Raw genomic sequence first — 24,158 nt, 5'->3', positions numbered from 1 at the left:
AATGACATGGGTTACTTTTTGCTTATTTTTTAGTGATTTCACAAAGAACCACCACAGGTAAGATCTTTCTCAGCCTAAGTGGGACTTTTTCTTAGTTTAGATTTTCTATTTCTAAGTTCACAGAAATGAAGCCTCTTGTTTAACATATTTGTCTCTACATTATCCGAAGGCCTCCAGATTATAACCGTAAGGCAACCTTTATTATTCAAAAGATTTTCCATTATTTAGCATCTTAACAAAGGTAATATACTCTAAGTGACTCAACATTTGAACCAGAGAAAGCTCTGGCAATAACAATATTTAATACAGAATTCATGAAGCTACCTTTCAACTATATCCTGGTTTTTCAGGATGGAAATCTGGTCCTTATACTGGACTTATAAATTATTTTTATGCAGTCCCAATGCCTCTTGGAATCCCCCAGACTGAAACTCTATCACATTAATATTAAAAACCAAGGTTCCTGTCGAGGTTAAAAACTCAGGTGTGTGCAGAGTCGCGGCGAGTGATGTGAGTGAGTGAAGGAGGCCCTTCTCCCGGCGCCTGTGGACAGCTGGGAGTTCCCCACAGGCTAACACAGCAGCTGCTGCTCCGCTCCAGCCAATGGCTCAGGCAAGAAGGCAGGCTAGCGTGGCCAAGCATCTCATTTAAGCCAGATTTAGGTAAAGTTTCCCCAGCTTTCGAACCATGATCAACATGTGGATGACTCTGTAGGTTCTAGTCAGTTTAAGTTACTAACACCCACAGGCCACGCCTCTTAAAACACTATGCTCTTAGCAACCGGCCTTAGGCCCCAGGGACCCAGAATGTGCAGAAAGGGCAGTTTGCTTCTCCTTCCCGCCCCCCTCCTTGTGGGTGTAGCTCCACTGAGTTGAGGCCAGGAGGATGGATTTCACTTCATTAGGCTTGCAGATTTCCTCCTCTGTCTGTTGTAGATCCTTTTCTTCCTGGGACTGGCTGCCCTTTCCTGCGGTCTCTTGGGGCAAGCTCCCAGATGTCTTGTAGAAAGCATGCTGGAGTTCTGGGGCTGCCCGGCAGGTCCTGACGTGGGAGTGCTGACTCCAGGCCAGCCTGCACCAGAAGCCCCAGCTCCCTCCCCAGCTCCGGCCTCCCCTCACAGCCTGGCACTGCTGAGGTGCTCTCACCAACCAGGCCAGCCCCTGCAGTGGTACCAGAGGCTCAGGCTTGCTGTCTTGTGCAGTTCCACTTGATTCTTTCTTGGGCAGCCCAAGCATCCTTGCAACACAAGAAAGAAGAGGTTGTCAGCAGCATCCTTGCATCACAGGTTGAAGAGATTATCAGCTGCTTCACTGCACACCCCTCACTGTGCACTGCTCCCTCTCTCCAGTTTTCTTTTCCATCTTCCACAAGAGGCACAGAACATATCAACACTTCCCATAAAAAGACATCCAATCCATCTCTTTAAGCTAATTTCTTAGAATCCTCCCACTTTTGCCTCAAGGAAAACATTATCTTTTCCTATTCCTTGGTCAGCCACATACAACTCTTAAGATTGTCTTCAATCTTCCCCTCACAGCTGTAGGCCTGACAGCTTGTCTTACTTCACTTGGGTGAGAAGGAAGGAGGGAGTTTATCACCTCTTTTTCCTTAGCTATGTCATAGTTACCAATTTTGGGAAAACAAATTTGGGAAAAGTCACATTCAAGTGTATACTGTACAACAAAAACCAATTGAATATTTGAGTCTAAACCTTTCAGGAGAGGTCAAATAGTGATATGAATTTGACAGTCATCAGCATATAGATAACATTTTAAACAGTGGAATAAAGGAAGTCACCAAAGGTTTGTGTAAAGCTAAGAGGGTAAGGCTTGAGCTCAGGGATACCAGTTTAGAGGTTAGGAAGAAGAGAAAGATCCAGTAAAGGCCACTGAGAAAGAGTAGACAGAGTTAAAGAAGGAAACTAAGAGAGGGAGATATCACAGAGTTCAAAGGAATAGAGAATTTCCACATGGAAAGAATGAACTACTTATTGCATAAAAGCTGCTAAGAAATAAAGTTCTGAACTAAGAATCGACTGCTGAAGTTTACAAATTAGAGGTCATTAGTAACTTCAATAGGGTGAAGGGGAAATGGACAAGAGTCTAATTGGAGAGGATTCAGGAGAAAATAGAAAGTAAGAAGACAGCTGATAGGACATAGAACGTGTAGTAGAGCTAATAAAATAACATCAAAAGGGTACCAAAGGCTGGAGTTCTAAAAGGTTGTGGCTTTGCTCATGGAAAATAAAGGGAAAAAAAAAGATTATTTAACAAGATAAAAGAAGATATGTAGTCTAAAGTAATATAAAAAAAGTTCAGGTATATACAAAAAGAACCAATGTGATAGATTAGAAATGAAAAGTATACTTATTGAAATCAAAATAACAGTTACATAATAGTTTAATATTTAATATATTATTAATTACAGTTGTATAAATAATAACTAAATATATTAGTCATGGCAGTGTGATTTGGAAGATAGAACTGAGGCAATCTCTCAGAATAGCACACAGAGAAGAGATTGAAAATAAAAAAGACAGAAAGCGGACATGGCTCAACTGATAGAGCGACCGTCCACCATATGAGAGGTCCAGGGTTCAAAGCCAGGGCCTACTGGCCCATGTGGTGAGCTGGCCCATGCGCAGTGCTGCTGCGTGCAAGGAGTGCCATGCCACGCAGGGGTGTCCCCCACGTAGGGGTGCCCCACATGCAAGGAGTATGCCCTGCATTGAGCCACCCTGCACAAGAAAAGCACAGCCTGCCCAGGAATGGCACCACACACAGAGAGCTGACACAACAAGGTGACACAACCAAAAAGAGACACCAATTCCCGGTGCCACCAAGAATACAAGCGGACACAGAAGAACACACAGCAAATGGACACAGAGAGCAGACAATGGTGGGGAGGGGAGACAGGGAAGGGAGAGAAATAGATATAATAAATCTTAAAAAAAAAAAAAAAAGAAAAGAAAATACGACAGAGAAGAGTCTGATGTTGAGATAGTATGAGATGATCAATTGTAATAAGAGTACCATAAGGGAAAATTCAGAGAATAAATGCCAGTTAATATTTTAAGAGATAATAGTTGATATAATTCAAAATAAAACAGAAACATGAGTCCTTATATCAAAAGTGTTTACTGAGGGCTGGATTTATATAACTAAAAAATAGACACACACACACTCATCGTAGTGAACTGACAAACATGGATAAAATAAGGAAGCCATAAGTCCCACCAGAGATGGGGGTCACCCACAAAGAACACTAATCATGTTAACACTAGACTTTTCATTAGCAATAACATGTGTGAGATGACAGGAGACATCATCACTTAGCATTGAAAGAAAGTTAATGTAAGCCCATGTGGTACAACCAGTCAAATTATCATTTAAGAGTGAGGATGAGATGGAGTCATTTTCAATCTCTAAGAACTCAGGAACTTCCTAACCACCAGTCTTTAGTCAAAGACTTATTAAAGATATATACTTTAGTAAGAACAGAAACTTTAAAAGGAGTTAGGAGCAAGAAGCATATGTGAGCAAATAAATTGACAAAACATGATGGTAAATCTAAAATTCATTGACTGCACAGAACAGTAGGAAGAAAAGAAGAGAAAGGGTGGGGAAAGGAGAAGGAAGGCAAGGAGAAGAGGGAGAATATTTATTAAATGTGTTTTAAAGCAAGTAGACCTAAAGTATTAGAAAAAAATAACTTAGAGGAAGGGCTGGAAATTATTGATGAAGATATTTTGATGGGAGGACAGAAGTACTGATTAACTACTTTCGGTTAAAACATACACATTTTAATATGTAGATGAAAAATAAAAGATAACTATTAAGACAAAAGAAAGGGAGCATATACCTTTTAGAATACTCAACTAAAGCCTCCTCAGCATGTAGAACCAATGGAAAATGACTGATCTGAAGAAGAGCTAATTTAAGTAGCCATTGGCTTATTTCTGTGCTAAGTGGAGCTATACAAATTTATCATACAGTACAAATAATGGTAAATAAAGAGAACAAAGGAGGGAACCTATAAGGAAAAAGAATAAAGAATAACAAAAACCTTAATAAAGAATAAAGAAAACCTTAATAAGGAAAATCAGGTAAAAAACAAATAAAAAACTGGTATAACTGTGCAAATATCAGACAAAATAGAATAAAAGACAAATAAAAGGGACAAAAAGATATTCCATATTAGAAGAAATTTTTAATAAATCCTCTATAAAGTCATTACCTCTAGGTACTTATTTACAGTGTCTTTGAAATAAAAAAGCAAAAACCATCAATAGCATGAAAAATCAATATTTATAATTAAATTAGGGAATTTTTTGCTATATCTTTCTCAGAAAAATAGATCAGATAACACTTAGTAAGGCTAGACTGACACAAAATTTGACTGATAATTTTAAAAGCTTGATCTAATAGATTTTCCCAGAACCAAAAAAAAAATTACATATTCTTTTCAAGCACATAAGGAAAATATACTAATTTTCTACCACCTAGGACTCAGTCTCAACTAATTCCAAAATAAAATTTTGACATAATATAAATCACATTTTCTGACCAGAAGGCAATCAAATTAGATATCAAGAACAAAAAAAGAATTATATACTTGGAAACTAAGATGCATATGTTTAAGTAATCCAAAGTGTACAAAGGAAATTGTGAGAGAAATTTCAAAATATGTAGAAATCAACCAGAATAAAGGCATTATATATCAAAACGTTTAAAATATTGCAAAATATTTAGAGGGAAATTGATTATGGTGTGTTTTAATGGAACTCATTAATTAATAAAAACAAAAGAACTCAACACTGAGCTCAAGATAGTAGAAAAGGAAAGGCAGAAATTAATGAAATAAAATATTAAAGTATAGATGATCGACCAAAAAATATTTGGCACTTTGAAAAAATTTTAACTAAACAAAGTAAAGGCACAAATATTAAGAGTAGGAATTAAAAAGGGGCTTAATTATAAAGTAAAAATAATTTAGAATCATTTCATTAGGGATTGTACTGAAATTCTATATGACACTATGTGAAAACCTAAACAAAATAAGACATTAAAATAAATTACCAAAACTGACTTAAGCAGAAATATAAAACCTCAAATCATCAATTGCTATTAAAGAAAGTGAACCAAGAGTCAAAAAATCCTAATCCCCAGAAAAAAAGCCCCAGACTGATATGATTTTATAGACAAGGGTTACCAAATTTTCAAGGAAAAAAATATTCTATCTCATACAAACTCTTCCGAAGAATAAGAAAGAAAGGAAAATTACTGCAATTCATTTTATGATATGATTGTAACCTTGATTTTAAAGGAAGACACAGAGTATAAGAAAAAATATATTGACACATTTTACTTAGAAACACAGATACAAATAAATATTGCAAGTCTAATCTGATACTGTATTTATTCTTAATACTTCATGACCATGATAGAAATAATAGAAAATCTATCAATGTAATTCACTAAATTCATAAAGAACAAAACTGACGTGATCATCTACAGGGATAAAGAAAAGCTATTTTACAAAACTCAATTCAGATTAATGACCAAAAACCCTTAGCAAACAAGAAATAAAAGAAAATTTTCTTAATAAATGAAGAATAAATGAGACCTTCAATTAACCTGATATAGGAAAACTATCCCTTATTTCTTAAAAATAAAATTTTAGAATGACATTCAAGTCACAATCAAGAAAAAGATTATTACAATCAATTTCTACCAGCCTATGCAACAAGACAAGGCAAGAAAAGAAACAAGAAGTTATAAAATTTCAAAGGGAAGGCAGAAATCTCTCATTATTTTCAGATTATGCAATCTATGTAGAAAAATAAAAAATAAATAGATTGTTAAATTAATACAAGGTCAGTGAAGTTGCTGGATATAAAAACAGCAAGCAAAACTCAATAGCAGGGAAGCGGATTTGGCTCAACTGATAGAGCGTCCGCCTACCAGATAGGAGGTCCAGTGTTCAAACCCAGGGCCCCCTGGCCCATGTGGTGAGTTGGGCCAAAGCGTAGTGCTGATGCATGCAAGGAGTGCCATGCTATGCAGGGGTGTCCCTCTTGTAGGGGAGCCCCATGCGCAAGGAGTGTGCCCTGCAAGAAGAGCTGTCCTGCACAATAAAAAGCACAGCCTGCCCAGGAGTGGTGCCGCACACATGGAGAGCTGATGCAGCACGATGACGCAACAAAAAGAGACCCAGATTCCCAATGCCACTGACAAGAATGCAAGTGGACACAGAAGAGCACACAGCAAATGGACACAGAGAAGAGACAACTGGGGGTGGGGGGTGGGGGGGGATGGGGCATGGAAAGGGAAGGGGAGAGAAATTTAAAAAAAAGAACTCAATAGCATTCTTTGTGCCAGCAAAAATCATTCAGAAAATATAATTCGAAAAAAATATATATCATTTACTAAAGCAAAAAAGAAAAGTAAAAATCTTTGATGAATAAACCTCTAAAAAAAAGTATTAACTCCTGTTAGAGAACATTTATAAAACTTCTCTAGAAGAGAAAGCAAAATAACCACCTCATGCTTAGCCTAGCCCTGTGAGCTGGTCTGTCTAAGCATTTAACATTAGATACCACAGTCATAAAAGTCTTCTTCCCAAGATAAACCAAAAAAGACGGGGGCGGGCCGGGGGGGCGTTGTGGGAGGGAGTAGGAGGAAGTTGAGCTGGAGGAAGAAGGATGAATGGGAAGGAAAGAAAAGGAAGGAGGGGAAGGGAAGGGAAAGTGGGAAGGGGAGGGCAGGGGAGGGAGGGAGGGAGACATTCTCTGTTCGTACACTAACAAGTACTTCTGCTTAACACTGTGACCAAAATAGATAAAACCTTAAGCCTATTTACTCTAAATTGCCAACTCTCTAACAGAAACCATTTTAGGGCTGATTTTTATAATGCTGATATGTGTAGATGTGTAGTGACCCTTACAGAAAGCATAATTATGATGGGAAATTACTGTTTTTCCATCACTGAGAATAATGAACACACTAACTATAATTTTATAGATTCCTCCCCTTAGATTCTTATTCTCTTTTAGGCAGTAAGACAATTCTTCTGAACTCGCCTACAAGCATGGCAACTTAAAAAAAATATATAGGGGAAAAAAAGGCTCTCAATTGTCTTTGTTTGCCAGGGTTGCTATAACAAATAAATATCACAGAATGGGTTCACTTAAATGACAGGAATTTATTGCTTCACAGTTTTGGAGGTTGTAAGTCAAAAATCAAGGTGTCAGAAAGGTCATGCTTTCACCAAAATCTGTAGTGTTCTGGTGATGGCCTCCCACAGTCACATGGCGTCTCTCTCTCTGTCTCTCGCTCTCTCTCCCTCTGGTTTCTACATCTGGTGTTTACTTTCGCGTCTAACTTCCTTTGCTTAGGAGTTCAGCCATATTCGAGAAAGGCCTGCCCTCATTCAGTTTGGTCACATCTAACTAATAAAAGCATCTTCAGGCAGCAGACAGAAAATATTTGCAATGTGCGTTTCTATCACTGTTATCTGTATTAAGAATATAAACATGGGGGACACCTGCCTCCCATGTAGGAAGTCCCAGGTTCAATCCCTGGTACCTCCTTAAAAAAGAAAAATAAAATAAATAAAGAATACAAATAAAATTTCACAATAAGAAAAAGTGAAAATTAACTGAGATAAAGATAAGAATAGGTAGCACACAAAATAGGGAACCTGAAGAGCTAATAATAAAAGTTGTTAAATATCACTTATGATAAAAAATAAAATGTAAAAGTGAGATAATACTTTTTTCAAACTATATTGGCAAAAATTTGAATCTTGACAAGATCAAGAATTTATTGGGGCATGGGGTGAAATGGCAACTCTCGTTCTCTGAACAGCATTTTGTCAATATCTAAACTAAATATGCACATACCCAATGAATTCTACTTCCGGGTATTAACCCTAGAGAAAATTCTTACATATGTACATAAGACACGTACAAGGAGGTTTGTTGTGGCATTATTTTTAATAATAAAAAATGAAGCATAATTTAATATAAAGTATAATCATACAATAGAATACTATACAGCAGCTTGAAAGAAATCAACTATATGTGTTTGGGTGTGTGGAATCAAGACCTCAAACCATAGGGTTGAGTGAAATAAACCATACATTAAATTTTCAGGTACAAAACAATATCAAAAAATGTAATATGGGGAAACAGACTTGGCCCAGTGGTTAGGGCGTCCGTCTACCACATGGGAGGTCCGTGGTTCAAAACCCAGGCCTCCCTGACCCGTGTGGAGCTGGCCCATGCACAGTGCTGATGCACGCAAGGAGTGCCGCCACGCAGGGGTGTCCCTCACGTAGGGGAGCCCCACGCGCAAGGAGTGCGCCCGGTAAGGAGAGCCACCCAGCGCGAAAGAAAGTGCAGCCTGCCCAGGAATGGTGCCGCCCGCACTTCCCGTGCTGCTGACGACAACAGAAGCGGACAAAGAAACAAGACGCAGCAAATAGACCCAGAGAACAGACAACGGAAACGGGGTGGGGGGTGGGTGGGGGGGGGAGGGAATTAAATAAAAATAAATAAATCTTTAAAATAAATAAATAAATATGCAAGTTAAAGCAAAGAAAACTTTAAACTGCAATATTGCTTAAGGATCCGCACATGTATAAAAGTACTTTTATAAATGATTGGACACCTGTCAAGCTTATAACAGTGGTTGCCTCTGGAAAGCAGAGGGAAGGGAATAAACCTGGGATTGGTGATTCAAAGGGACTTTCGTGATCTCTGTAATATTTTCTTTCTTAAGAAAAATTGGAAGCAAATATGACAAATGTTACATTCTAGGTAGTGTGATTATTGACGGCTGAGATTTAATTCTTTAAGTATTTTTAAAAATATCTCAAAAAGAAAGCAGAGAAGACAGCCTGTGATGGCCTAATGCAGCACATCACCATGATAAGTTTGGCCTGTGGATCTCCGGCCTGTTCACTGCAAAAGATTCAGCCTCTGCTAGACTGAATCACGTACCCCAGTTTAGACATGTTCTTAGTCTTAACCCATATCCTTCTGAGTGTAAGCCCATTTGCAAATAGGACCTCTTGAAGATATTTTTAGTTTAAGTGTGGCCTATCTGAATGAAGTTGGGTCTTAATCTAGATTATGTGAGGTCAAAATAATATTTAATATTCTATCTCTTGTTAGATAGAACACTCCTTCAAATTTTGAAATGATTACTCCTAGGTTTATCAACTTTTCAAAATATTACAGCTAAAAATCTGCCAGGACTCAGGCACAAAACACTGTATGGTCGGGCCACCCTCAGCAAACCTTTTGTTCCCCCTCCCACATCTGCATAGGGATCACTGCCTGCTTTCCTAGGCCATGATACCTGTTCCACTTGTTAAGACAGAAAATCGCCTTGACTCATGGAGTGTGGGGAAAACGGAAGAAAAGGAGCCATACCCTGGTGTTGGCCACAGTGAGAGGATTTCTTCATTGATGCAGCAAACATTTATTAAGTGCCTTCTCTGGCAGAGACGTCTCTTAAGGAAGAGATCCTAGTGCTTGCTATCAGAGAAAAAACTTGGAATCTGGGCAAATGAAGTGAGGAGCAGTGGGGAGGATTGCGGAGATCAAGAATGCAAACGGGAAGATGGGAGAGAAAAATGACAAAGGAGGCCAAGAAAATAGCTCTGTTTAGAACAGGTTGGGATGTGACCCATTTCCTGATTTAAAGCAGAGGCCGAGATGGGGAGGAAAAGGGAGAGCTCCACACTGGCCAAGTCCTGTTCCTTCCGTAGCATTCCCGAGCAAAGAGCTCCCTGCTTCCGTCCCCTTCATTTCACTACCTTTCTGTGTGTGAAGCTCATCTTGGAAATAACACCAGTGAAAAAAGGTGTTTCTGTTGCGTTAGACAACCAGACTAATTTGTTTGTCTTTTTTTTTTTTCACTAAAGCAGCACCTGGGCCATCTAAGAGTAAGTCCCATGTTTTTCTCGCTTCTATCGTTATTGGTATCTTAGGGTGCTAGAGGCCTTTCTGGGTGCTGTGACTTTTAATGTGCATGTACCAAGACTTAAGATTTCTATTTCTGAATTTTTCCACCTTCCTCACCTTCTAGCTTCCAGTTTCCCTATTCCTATTTCTAATAGCTTGCTCCATTTTCAACTATTAATGTGCATTTGGAGGCTACAATTGAAACTGACTGGTACTTAATGCTATGGCAATAAATAATATCTAATATTTATCAAAGCATTTACAATGTGGCAGACACTGTAGCAGGGATTTACAGATTCATATATATTATATCATATAAATACTGTTATTCTCATTTTACAGAAAAGGAAATTGTGAGACTAATTTGCCCATGATCCCACAATTGTAAGCACCAGAGGCTGAGATTCCTACATCTATCTACCTGACTCTAAAGTCAAGCAATGAGAAATATGACCACCTAGTCCTAAAATTAACATAAAGAATAGAACTTGGCAAATAAATCTCATAATAATGATCATGGTGAATCAACACAATCATTCCAAAGAAGTGATGGGAAACAGTGGGATAATAATAAGGCAGTAAAATGATATAAAAATCTTAACAGTCAAGGGTTTTCAAAACTTTGAATTAGCAGAGAGAAATTGGGAGGAGGAAATAGCCCCCTAAAATGACTCCTCTCATCCATTCTTTTGCAAAAAGCACCCAAGTTAAGAGGGACCTGAGTCAAATAATCTGAGGTTATTTATTCTCCCATTACATTTGATTGATTCTAAATAGAGGATTTGGTGGTTGCTCCAAGTTCTATTTCTGATACTCCCTGCAGAAAGAGTTTGAGAAATAACTGTTCTTCATCCAAGAGAACTCTAATTGATTTATTTATTTGATTTCTTTTTCACAGGGAAAGCAGAGCCAAGTAAGTTTTCATTCATAAATTCTGGGATTAGTTCCCTGTACTGACTGTAGCCTTTTCTGACCATGTGAGACATTGACATTCAAGTTTCTTTTGCTTCTGTACTGAACAGCTTCCTGTAAAGTTACCTATGAATATTTTAGAAAGTAAGAAACCCACAGACGGCAAGGCAAATAATGAGCTGACTAAAGGTGATTTAGGATTTAGAAAGAATACCTTTGAGCATTTTTTTGGTACATGTTAGCTTTTATTATTTTTATTATTAGAGTTTATAAATAATTTTGCTAGGAAAGGAAAAAAGTAGGAGATGAGAAAAAATAGAATGTCAAGGTTAAATTAATTAAGGTCTTACTTAATCAAAAAATAGTTATTGAGGATCTACCATGTGCCAGGCACTGGGAATATACAGCAGGGGACAAGACAGAAAAAAGGTGCTACTGTCCAAGAGTTTATATATCAACTTAAACATTCCTGGCATGTTTCAAATCCAGAGAGACTGAGAAGAAGCAGAACAAAAGATAGTCCATTTCTCCCACTGCTCCTAAAAATATAATTCTTACATCTGAAAAATAAGCTTTAGTGATACTTAGGGGTCTATTTCTGTCTTCATTCATAGAAGAGTATAACTGAAATCTGTGTTGCATACCCACTGCAATGACACCTACTATTTTGACTAAGAAATTCCCTTTTAGTTTAGTGTTTCTGGTATACACTCATTGTGGGCCTTTTCCTAAACCTGGATATTTCCATTTCAAGGAAAATATTGACATTTATATTTCTCACACCCTCTCCCCATTACCAGAATCCTGGTAGAATATGATGGTATACAAAGCATAGGCTACAATGATTAATGCAAAAAAAATTAAACATGATAGTTTTTTTCCTAGTGAAACGTGTCTTGCTTAAAAAAATAAACTTTATATACTTAAAACGTCACATGGTAAGGATATACCAGAGAATACATTATTGCCTGAGGAGGGAGACAGGCAATACATACACATTGGCCAATTTCTTCCCTCTTGGACTACTGAATAATATCTGAAAAATGAAACTGATAAAAAAAAATGAAGAGTGGGATGAAAATCTCTTAGGAATGACTATACTGATCTGTCAACAAAAAGAATACATTTTCAATGAAATCAAGTGGAAATGACAGAGAAAATTGGGGGAAACTGAATGAAAGAGCAAGCAATGAAAGAAGGAAGTGGAATGAAAATGGAAACAAAATTTAAAGGAAATGAGGCTTTTCCACCTCTTTAGTACTTCGATTTCCTAGAGAAATTGATTGGTAAAAGGAAAATAACTTTACCTCTTTCCCACCCTTTCAAAATGACAGTATTACTGGAAAAGAGACTAAAGTAGTTCATACTGGTGGTTTGGGACTTGCTTCCTTTTCATTCCAAAAATTCCTGTCTGGAAGTGGTGTCAGAAAGAATTCTATTATCCATACCAATTCTGTTATCACTGGCAACCATACTGATTATTTGTGCTTGGATTTTAGAACAAGTTGCAGTACCTATCAGTAAGTTCCTTTTTCTTTCCATAACTCTGGTATAAACTGGGAGCTCAAAATGTGGAGAAAATATTTCCTAATCCGACCAACTCCATTTCATGTTTCTATGTATAAATATCTCCTATCTCTCTTACTCAGCAAACTGTTGGCTTATTAGTTACTTGATGGAAAGAATAAACATTTGGCTAAGAGACTTAGGTGTAGAAGAAACATTCTGCTTTCTAAGGAAAATTTCAAAAAAGTTATATAGGGTAGGATATAACAAGTGGGGGATAATAAGGAGAACTAGAAGAAAAACAAGGTAGGGGTGGTGAGGGAGGCTAAGATGTGGGGAGAAGGAAGAGAATTTGTAATCGTTTCAAAGTTCTGTGTAGAATTTAAACCCTCCATACTGGATGAGAAAGAAAAAGAATGGCCTAAGCATAAAATGCTAGCCCCATCTGCCTTTCTACCTGTTTCACCAAACTAGGACTATCCTTTTACCACAAAAAAGATGATAATCCCCCTTGTTCTGTTGTGGCTGTCTTATGGGGAGGGCTGGTGCCTTCCAAAGATCCCTTTGTTAACCCCTTGAAAAAAGAGCAAGGAAGGAAATTATGTTCTTCATCCAAAACTCTGCTAATGCATGTTTGTTTCATGTTGTTCCACCAGTTGCTCCAATACCTGTTGGTAAGTTATTCATCTATTTCTTAATTTCAGTGGCCTTGAGAAAGTTTTCCCTGAAGCAAAGGATTTTGCATTCACATTTCCCAATGCCCTCTGTCTCCCCATTATCTAGTATCCCCCTCAAGTTACTGGTAAATTTAGGAACTATAATATGTCCACTGATTGGCAAAAGAATGAAGGATAGAAAATTAAGACTCTGAGGTACAATTTGTCACCTAATAAAAATAACTAAATATAAAAAAGCTATACTGGAAATGCTTTGGTAAAATATGTATTCATACATCGTCAGTCCCACTGTAAATTAATAGAACCCCTTTTAGAAAGCAAATTTGCAGCATGTTGCGAGACACATTAAAATTAGTATTCTATGACTCATGACTTGATTTCGAAAGACATACCTTAAGAGATAATTCTAAATATGGAATAAAACCACTTCCATGTTAACTGGTAAAAAGGTGCAAAGGTAGTATAGTGTGATGGTTAAGAAAGGAATCAGGCAGGCGCAGGTTCAAATCCCAGGTAAAACACTTACTATATGTGTCCTTTGACCGTCCACAGGCTTTGGATCCATCTCTGATTGAATTCACTTCTGTTCATGCAAAATCTAAAGAGCATATTTCTTCCTCTCCCTTGCTTTCAGATTTTTCTGTATTTTCTAAAATTATTGATTTTAAGTGAAAATTCTATTGATTCAAAGGATAAATAGGAAGACTTGCCATAAAAAATAGAGCAAGATTACTAAAGTAATAAACACCGCAGCTCAGATATTTTGGAATAAGGAAGGGAGTAATAAACAAAGTGATGTAGACTAGACACAAGGAGAGCAGTTTAGAGAATTAGGAGGAAAAATAAAAGGAACAGAACTAAATGAAAATAAACATTATTAGCTCTTGAAGAGTTTTAATATCTCATAAAACAGAAAAGTAAGAGGGCCTAAACTCAATTCCATTTTGCCTACCCTAAAGAGATCCACCATAAAAGATTTAGACTATAGGAGAGGATGAGGAAATTGAAGCTCATGGGATTTCTTATTATCTCTATGATTGGCCCATGCCCTGCCCTCTTTACACCCCCATGAGATGTACCAGTGATGTTTGTTTCCATGTCCCAAGCAAATCACATTAGTTGTGTTGATATTTTAGCAAAGGATATAAGCCTCACAGATAAATTCCTTTTCTTTTTCTTAATCTTGTTGTTCTTTAGTGCAGTCTCTGGAAGGTTCCTCCTAATACATGCTATTTCCCAAGCCAGCTTTAGAATTCAAAAGTTCCCATTAAAATCACCAGAGATTATCAGAAAGTAAAAACATAGAAAGACTATGTGATGAAAGTTTAAATTTTGGGTAATTACAAATAAGCTTTTCTGTACTGCAAAAAGAAATACAGTGGAGGCCAGCATGGTAGGGTTTTGAATGGAAGAAAGTTGAAACACTAAAAAGATGAAAGGAGAAACTAAGTTGGTCACCTGCTTGTTTAACAGCATATACTTGAAGATTTAAGTCCACTTTCTGGTGCTCCAAGTGGGTTGTCAGTGGGTACTGAGTTTGTGATTAAAATAAAAACTAATTCATTTTATTTTCTTTTTTAGCAATCGCTCCAGCAACAGCTGGTAAGTTCTTATTCTCTTTCTTAGTTTACAGTGTTTGGATTCCTTTCTTTTCACCGACACTTTTAACATTTGACCACTGTGAATCCAGAAGTTCAGGTTGTTTTCCAGCTCTTCCACACCTAGCATTTCTTTAAGTTACAAATAATTTTTTGGTAAATCAAAGGCCCACTGTGACAGGAAAACACATGGCAAAGAAAAAGAAAAGTAGTTTTTCATCTGGCTAGAAATCAGTTACAGAAGGAAACCAAAGAGAAATAATGCTGGAAAAATATGTGAGGACAGACCATGAAAACAACATATTACAAAGCATATATTTCTATATGAAGCTATAGGGCCAGAAAACAAAATTCCAAAACAAAAAAAATAAAATGTAAGAAGTGAAGTATAAGAAAGGATAGATGGTAAAGTGTAAACAATGAACACACTATGATAGAGAAAGGCTGATTGTCATCCTCTTCTTCCTAAAGTTGTCATAACTAAATTTGGACTACTATTACTACAGAGAAGAAGGGTTAAGAGCAGTACTTTGAAAGCCTTTTCTGAATTCCCCTCCTTGGGAGACTTAAATTAGGAATTCTTTTTCATAATACTCAGGCAAACTACACTAATTTGTGTTTCATTTTCAAAAGGAGCTATATATTTAATTGGTAAATATATCAATTAAAAAACATATCAGCAGAGTAGATAAAAATACCATAAACCCAACTCTATGCTGACAAGAAACACATCAAATTTAACAATATAGATTGCAAGTAAAAGGATGGAAAGAAATGTACTGTGCAAGCAGTTTTTTCTTAAGTAGAAGTAGCTATATTAATGTCAGATAAAGTAGACTTCAAAGCAAAGAAAATTTCCAAGGCCCAAGAGGGGTATTACCTAATGATAAAAGAATCAATACCCCATAGAGTCATAAAAGTTCTAAATGTGTATGCACTGAAAAACAAAGCTTCAAAATACTGAAAAAAGAAATAGAAAAATTCACAATTACATTCAAAACCCCATTCTCAGCAATTGAGAGAAGTACTAGCTGGAAAGTCAGCAAGAATATATACAACAACTGAACAACAAAATAACCAACACAATCTAATTGACATTTTAGAAACATCAACCCAACACCAGCAGAATAACACATTCTTCTCAAACATTCATGGAATATATCAATATACACCATATCCTGAGTCATAAAACAAATGTCAACAAATTTAAAAGAGGTGAAATCATTCAGATTATGTGTTCTGACTATGATGGAATCAAACTAGAAATCAATGACTAGACAACAGGAAAATCTCCAAACCCTGAAAAATTAACAACACATGTCTAAATAATTCATAGGTGAAATAGGAATCTCCGAGGAAATTTTGAAAGTACTTTTAAGTAGAAGAATATGAAATTATAAGTATCTGTGGGTCTAGCTAAAGCAATGATGAGAGAAATGTAGAGCCTTAGATACCTACATTAGAAACAGTAAAAGTCTCAAATCAATGATTTAAGGTCCTACCTTAAGAAAGAACCTAGAAAAAGAGAAAAATAAATCCTAAGCAAACATAATAAAGGAAATAATAAAAATAAGAGCAGAATTCAATAAAATTGAAAACAAATAACAAAAAGCTGGTTCTTTGAAAAGTTCAGTAAATTTGATAAACCTGTAATGACTGACAAAAGAGGAAGAATTACCAAATCAAGAATGAAACAGGGAATACACTATAGATCTTGCAGCCATTAAAATAATAAAAATACATACTATTAATATGAACAAGGCTGGTTCAATATTTAAAAATCAATCATTATAACCTACCATATAAACAGTCTGGAGAAGAAAAATCACATGACCATATAAATTGATGTAGAATAAAGTACTGGACAAAATTAAATACTAATTTATGATTAAAAAATCTCTTAGTAAATTGGGAAAGAGAAGAAATTCCTCAACCTAGTAGAAAGCATCCAACATCATACATAATGGTGAAAAATTGAGTGCTTTCCCTTTAAGATCTGAAACAAAGTGATGTTCACTTGCATCACTTTTTTTTTTTAAGATTTATTGATTTATTTATTTCTCTCCCCTTCTCCCCCCACCCCAGTTGTCTGTTCTCTCTTTCTATTTGCTGCGTCTTCTTTGTTCACTTCTGTTGTTGTCAGCGGCATGGGAATCTGTGTTTCTTTTTGTTGTGTCGTCTTGCTGCATCACCTCTCCGCAGCACCATTCCCAGTCAGGCTGCTCTTTCTTTCGTGCTGGGCGGCTCTCCTTACGGGGTGCACTCCTTGCGCGTGGGGCTCCCCTTCACGGGGGACACCCCTGCGCGGCAGGGCACTCCTTGCCGCATCAGGACTGCGCATGGGCCAGCTCCACACCGGTCAAGGAGGCCCAGGGTTTGAACCGTGGACCTCCTGTGTGGTAGACGGATGCCCTAACCACTGGGCCAAGTCCACTGCCACTTGCATCACTCTTACTGAAAACAGTACTAGAAGTCCTAGCCAGCACAATAAAATAAGAAAAGGAAATAAAAAGCATATATAGTGGAAAGGAAGAAATAAAAGTGTCTCTATTTGTAGATGACAATTGCCTATGCAGAAAATCCCAAGGAATCCACAAAAAAGCTTGCAGAGCTAATTAAATTCAGGTAGGTTGCAGATTAACACACAAAAATCCATTGTATTCCTATTTACTAACAACACACTTAGGGAAAGCAAAATTTAGAACACAATACCGATTATATTTGCTCCATAAAAAATGAAATGCCTAGGTACAAATCTGACAAAATTATTGTACAGGGTCTTTATGCTGAAAATTACTTGGAGAAACATATGGTGTGCCTGAACTAGAAGACTCAAATAGTAAAGATGTAATTTCCCCCTAATTGATCTATAGACTTAATGCAATTCCTATCAAAATTCTAGCAAATTTTTTGTATAGAAGAGCTTATTCTAAAATTTATAATAAAAGGCAAAGGAACTAGGATAGCTAAAACAATTTTGAAAAAGAATAAAAAGAGGGATCATTCTACTTGATATTAAACTTACTCCATATAGCTATAGTAACTAAGACAATGTGGTATTAGCTAAGGAATAGAAACACAGATAAATGGAACAGAATAGAGAATCTGGAAATAGACCAATACAAATACACCTGTAACAGACTGATATTATTTAATTCCAAAAAGAGATATTGATTATGTTTGTAATCTGGTCTGTTCCTCTGGGCATGATACTCCTTGATTGGCTTAAATTCAAAGGCTTTATGTTTAGTTCATTAAATCAAAATTAGGGCTTTGATTCAACCATGTCATTAGGACAACTCAGAGTTAAGTACCTGCCCCCTTGGTGGGCCATATAAATGGACAATCAAGGAACACAGAGAAGTAGATACAGAGAGAAGAACATAGAGGAAGAGAGACAGCTCCATAGACTCAGCAGAGGCCCCAGGAAGAGAGATGACCTCATAGTTTGCAGCTGAAAAGAACAGAGCAACTGAGGAACTCTAAGAGGCAAGCCTTCTGCTAGCCCACAGCTGAGCTCAGAAGAAGCTGGGCCCATGGAGCCTTACGAGGAAGAAGAAAGGCTGAACCCTTGCAGATGTCACCTGCTATCTTGCTTCAGTGGCCAGTGACTTGGGTGAGAAAGTACCTCTTATGGTGCCTTAAGTTGGACTCTTAGGGCCTTGAAATGTAAGCTTCTGCCCCAAATAAATACCCTTATAAAAGCAGATTTCTGTTACTTTGCATCAGCACGTCTTTGGCTGACTAATACAACACTGAATTGATTTTTTTTCTTTTTTTTTTTTTTTTTTTACAAAAGAGCAAAAGCAATTCAACAGAGGATGGATAACCCTCAATACATGGTATCAAAACAATTGATATCCACAGGCAAAAAAAAAAAAAAGGAAAAAAAGCTCAATCTCAATCTAAGCTCATACCATACAAAAATTAATTCAAAGTAGGTTATGGATTTAAATGCAAAACATAAAACCAGAAAACTTTTGGGAGAAAATAGGAACAAATTTTTGGTACCTAAGGCTAGGCAAAGAGTTCTTAGATATGACACCAAGAATATAACTCATAAAAGGAAAATAATTCATAAATTAGACTTCATTTAAATTAAAAACTATTCATTTGCAAAGACTCTGCTAAGAGTATGAAAAGACATGCTACAGAATGGGATAAAATATCTGCAAGCATATCCAACACAAAAGGTCTCATATCTAGAATATATAAAGAACACTCAAAATTCAAAGGTATCTCTAAGTTTAAAAACTCAGTAATAAAACACTAATTTAATTAGAAAATGAGCAAATTATATGAAAGATATTTCACCCAAGAAGAGATATAATAGCAAATAAGCACAAGAAAACTTTTCAACATAATTAGCCAGTGAGCAATTAAAACAATGAGATATCACTACATGCCTATCAGAACAGTTAAGTAAAAATAGTGAAAAATACCAAATGGTGGTGAGGAAGGATGAGAGAAATTGGATCTTACACATTGCTGATGGGAATGTTTAAAGTGGTACAGGCACTCTGGAAAGTAGTTTGACAATTTCTTACAACACTAAACATGCCCTTACCATATGACCCAATCATCACACTATTGGGCATTCATCCAAGAGAAATTAAAACTTATATTCTCATAAAATTTGTACACAATCGCTTTAGTCATAATAGCAAAATACTGGAAACCCAAATATCCTTAATGGGTGAACTGTTGAGCAAAGTCTGGTATACATGCATACAATGAAATACTACTCAGCAGTAAAAAGGAGTGAACTCTTAATATGGCAACAACTAGGATGGGTCTCAAGGACTTTGTGCTTAGTGAAAAAAGCCAATCTCAAATTGTTACATACTGTATGATTCCTTTTATATAAAATTCTTGAAATGGACACACTATAAAATGGAGAACAGATTAATGGTTGCCAGGAAGCTGGGAAGAATTGAGGCAGGGCATGGGGCGGGTCCTAATACAGAGGCAGCATGAAGGAGTTTTTTTGTGGTAATGGAACAGTTCTGTATCTTGTGTTGGTGGCTACACAAATTTATACATAGGATAAAACTGCATGGAGCTATGCACACAATGAGTACACACAATGAACACAGTTTTTAAAATGGTGGAAACTGAATGAAATCTATTGTTTAGTTATCGGTATACTTTAAATATACTGTCAATTTGCTGGATTTGATTCTGTGCTACAGATATATAAAATGTCATCATTGGGGAAGCTCTTTTTGGAATTTCCTGAGTCTACAATTATTTCAAAATAGAGTTTTGAAGAAAGGAACTGCAGGACCCGTAGGGGTCTTTTCAGTTTTCCTTACTGTCTTCAGGGGAGAAGAGGATAATGGAACAAAGAAAGAGATAGGAATAGAAAAATGGGAGACAGTAAAGTACAGAAAAAGAGGAGTGAGTCAGGGAAATAGTGATAACATTGAAGCTATAGGATTAGGCTATTCATTCAACAAATATTTATTGAATTTGACCTATAGCCAGGGACTATTCTAAGCCCTGGGAATGTAACAGTGAAAAGAAACTGGAAAAAAAAAAATCTTGGGAACTGGGCGTGGCTCACCTGAGAAAGCGTCCACCTACCATATGGAGGGTCCAGGGTCAGGGCCCCTGACCCGTGTGGAGCTGGCCCATGCGCGGTGCTGCCACACACAAGGAGTGCCCTGCCATGCAGGGGCGCCCCCACGTAGCGGTGCCCCACGTGCAAGGAATGCGTCCCGCAAGGAGAGCCGCTCTTCGTGAAAAAGCGCAACCTGCCCAGAAGTGGTGCCGCACACACAGAGCTGACGCAACAAGGTGACCCAACAGAAAGAGACTCCGTTTCCCAGAGCCGCCTGACAATGCAAGCGACACAGAAGAACACACAGTGAATGGACACAGAGCATACAAGGCGGGGGAAGGAAGAGAAAATAAAATAAAAATAAATCTTTAAAAAAAAAATCTCTGCCATCATAGAATTAGGGGTGGGTGGGATAACAGGAAGAAAAGATAGACATTAATTCAGGGGAAATAAATAAAATGCAAGGTTTATTAGAAGTTGTTAAGCATTACAGAAAAGAACAGGGAAATAGAGAGTGTGGGAGTGGGGAGGATTTGCAATTTTAAAAATTGTTATAAGGGAAGGCCTCACTGAGAAGATGAAATCTGAGAAAAAAAACATGAAAGAAGTGAGAGAATTAGCTATGTGGTTCTGAAAGGAGAATATTTCAGGCACAGGGTACAGCAAATGATCCAACTGGGGTAGGAGAATTTCCAGACTACTTGGGGAAAAGGAGGAAAGCAAACATGGCTGGAGCAGAATGAGAAGTGAGGGGAAGAGGAGCTATCACAGAGCTCCGGGGGACAGACCAGCCAGGGCCTTCCTTTCAAGTCAAGTAATGGCTTTGACTCTGCATCAGATGGGGAGCCTTGAGCAGAGGCGTGGCCTGATCTGACTGACACTTGAAAAGAATCCTCTCTGGCTACTGTATTGGAAACTGACCTGCCTGGATGGACGCAGAGAGAGCAATTAAAGAAATGACAGTAACCGTAACTTGGACCATGGGGAGAGGTATAATGGTGGTGAAAAGGATCAGGTTCTTACAATACAATAAGGAATCTGCTCTCTCATATTTCCTTACATCCTGCTGGAGGTCTCGACGGTACCCTAGAAGAAATAGTAGGACGAGGTGGAGGGAGTTGGAGAGATCTGTATTTCTGATCCAAAAATGTTACCATTAACCTATCTTCTTGCTCTGATCTTTAGGAATACCTCAAGTACCCACTAGTGAATTCCTAATCTCTTTCTAAACTCAATCGTTCTTTAGTTCAGTCTAAACTACGGGTGGGCAACCTTTTTCTGTAAAGATCCAGAAAAGGTCATTTTAAGCTTTGCAGGCCATACAGTCTATGTCACCACCACTCAACCTAGCGCTGAAGCCCCAAAGCCGCCACAGACGACACATAAACAAATACATGGGGTCTGTCCCAATAAAACTTGAAGGACATTGACATTTGAATTTCATATAATTTTCAGGTATCATGAAATAGTATTGTTCTTTCTTTCTAACCAGTTAATATAAAATTAAAAATGTAAAATCCTTCTTTAGCCCAGAGGATAGACAAAAATAGGCGGCAGGCTGGACGTGCTCCAGGGGCTATACTTTGCCAACCCCTGCTTTAGAGATTAAATACCCTACTCCCCATTTTCATCCCTGGTAACAAACCTGAGTATCATGTTTCTCACAATTTCATTCTTATTATTCTGTGTTTTTATATTAGATATGTCAAGTAACATAAACACAAGAGGTACACTCCATTTCAAAACCTGGTCACAAATGTAACTTAAGGATTCCATATCAAGCAATGTCGGTGAGCAGCGTTAGTACACGTTTTCTAAAGCTAGACCACGATACACACCAGATTTTCTAAATTGCAGTCGTGTGCCTCTAGCAAAATCACTAATGATTAGTGAAAAATAAAGGTGATTAGTTTCAGTAACATTTAACGTAGTTTATCACAAGTCTTTTGAACTACAATAAGCCAAGAAAAGGGGGAATGGAAATGGAGGTCCCTACATTTAAATAAATGGAACTTAATTCACAAAACAGATTCCATCCAAGATAGAGGTTCGGAGATTGGGGAAGAAGGGGGAGCCTCATAATACCTACTGATGTGGTTGTCTTTATCTCTTTCAGTGGACAGTTCCAGACCAATTAGTAAGTCTGGGTTTGGGGGTTATATCCTTGTTCTACCTTTCTCTGTGTCTAGGACCTCTGAGTTCTTAATCCCAAATTTTCTTGTATTCTGTAGTCTTCTATCTTAGAATAGCCCTTGTTAGTTAAATTAGTGATTGTCTCATATTTCAATTTTGATTCCCTCTTATCTCTTTTTCTTTTGGAACAAAATACAACAGTCTTCATTAATTCTGGTTAACTACTACCAAAAATTACTGGTAGCATATATTCCCAGCAAGGCGATCACAAGGGAGTCCATCTCTATGTTACAATGTGGCCACCTATCATTTTATGAAAAAGAAAATCCCCTAAGATTGACATAAAGAATAGAAGCCAGGACAAGATGGCAATTTTGATCACTGATCAACAATATACATTTTTTCAAACTGATCGGAAGAGTGGGTCAAAAATCAGATTTGAGAAGAACAAACAAGATGGGAAATGCAATAATGACTTACAGTAGAATAGATACTACCTGCCCAAGGATCCAAGTCCATAAATGGCATCCTAAAGATAAACACCTGTGTGGAGTGGGATGGGAAGCTTCAACTGGCAGCACTTCTTCTGCAGTATTTCACTGAGGATGAAACCGTTTTCTTCTCCCTTGAGGGTCCTGTTTCTGCATTTACTAGAAGCGGTATCATTGGAAGTTGGGTTTTCCCTGAGTTAGAAAATCACCACTAATCTTTCTTTTTGTGTTTTATTTTTAGCACTAACCCCTATAGGTAAGTTCCTTATCTATTTTCAACTTTGATATTTCACATCGTTTATAGTTATTTTCTGGTCTGGCGGTTTCTCCTCCTAAAATAGAGGCTTGTGCTTCTGAGGTCACCGGTCTCTTCCAAGATTATAAAAATCTGTTTTTTGAAAGATTGCTGTAAAGGAGATGAAGTTCATATGAAAGTGTGCCCTTATCTCTGGCCGTCTTCTAGGCTCCAAAAAGGAAGCTCCTCACTAACACCCAGCAAAGTATTATGAAAGAAAGACCAGTGTCTATATTCTATTAGTTCTTTGCTGGGAATATAGAAGCCTTTTTTTTTTTTTAGTTATAAAATTAATGGGAAAAAACTAGTTAAGAACAAAATCTCATTATTTATTTTTTGTTGCCTTCTAAATAAGTTTGTTTTAGTGACAGTTGATACTGAGCACTTATTATATACTGTGTACTATGTGAGCACTTCCAAAAACATCTCTTCTTACTATAACCCTCCCTGGTAGCTATTATTATCCCCCACTTTACAGATCAGGAAACTGGCTCAGACATTTGTTCAAGGTTTAAAAAAAAATGGTGAACAGCAGTGCTGGGAATTATACCCCGGACTTCCTGTCTCTGAAGTATGTACTATTTCCTCACCAAAATGATGCCTCCTATACTAACCCATACATGCCGTTTTTATGAATAGTTATGAAACTTTTTCTTAAATCAATGTTTATAAATACAAACATACGTCTGCTAGGGAAGCTGGATAATTAAATGTATGCAAAAGAATGCTTACAAAAAATAGGATTCCTGTTTCAATTGACATCTGACTTTTAATTGAACTATTTTCTAAATTCAGAATTCTCTATACCAGGATTATCTGTGTTCAGCTCCTCAAAGAAATCATACAAAACAAAACAGAATAATAATTTTTTAAAACTCTGTAAATACATCATCGTAAGAAGCAAGTAAAACTTAAATATAGTAAGGCATTTCACATCTCGAACATTCCAAACACTGATAAACATAGAATATGTCTTTTTATTTAATCATGTTTAAGCCCTAGTCTTCTTT

At 37.1% G+C, this 24,158-nt stretch overlaps 1 protein-coding gene across 1 annotated transcript in view; it reads left to right on the top strand.

Moving 5' to 3' along the window:
• TSBP1 (testis expressed basic protein 1) overlaps nt 1–24,158 on the top strand; it is a 41,313-nt gene that overhangs the window by 12,334 nt on the left and 4,821 nt on the right. The window contains exons 15-22 of the mRNA XM_058306546.1: nt 34–57; nt 9,934–9,954; nt 10,872–10,886; nt 12,385–12,405; nt 13,048–13,065; nt 14,650–14,670; nt 22,346–22,366; nt 23,095–23,109. Coding sequence (XP_058162529.1) covers nt 34–57; nt 9,934–9,954; nt 10,872–10,886; nt 12,385–12,405; nt 13,048–13,065; nt 14,650–14,670; nt 22,346–22,366; nt 23,095–23,109 — 156 coding nt within the window. The remainder of the gene's footprint in view (nt 1–33; nt 58–9,933; nt 9,955–10,871; nt 10,887–12,384; nt 12,406–13,047; nt 13,066–14,649; nt 14,671–22,345; nt 22,367–23,094; nt 23,110–24,158) is intronic.

The sequence above is a fragment of the Dasypus novemcinctus genome, chromosome 11 (genome assembly GCF_030445035.2).
Source record: "Dasypus novemcinctus isolate mDasNov1 chromosome 11, mDasNov1.1.hap2, whole genome shotgun sequence".
Lineage (NCBI taxonomy): Eukaryota > Metazoa > Chordata > Mammalia > Cingulata > Dasypodidae > Dasypus > Dasypus novemcinctus.
The sequence above is the reverse complement of the archived record's forward strand: the minus strand, read 5'-3'. Positions and strand labels throughout refer to the sequence as shown.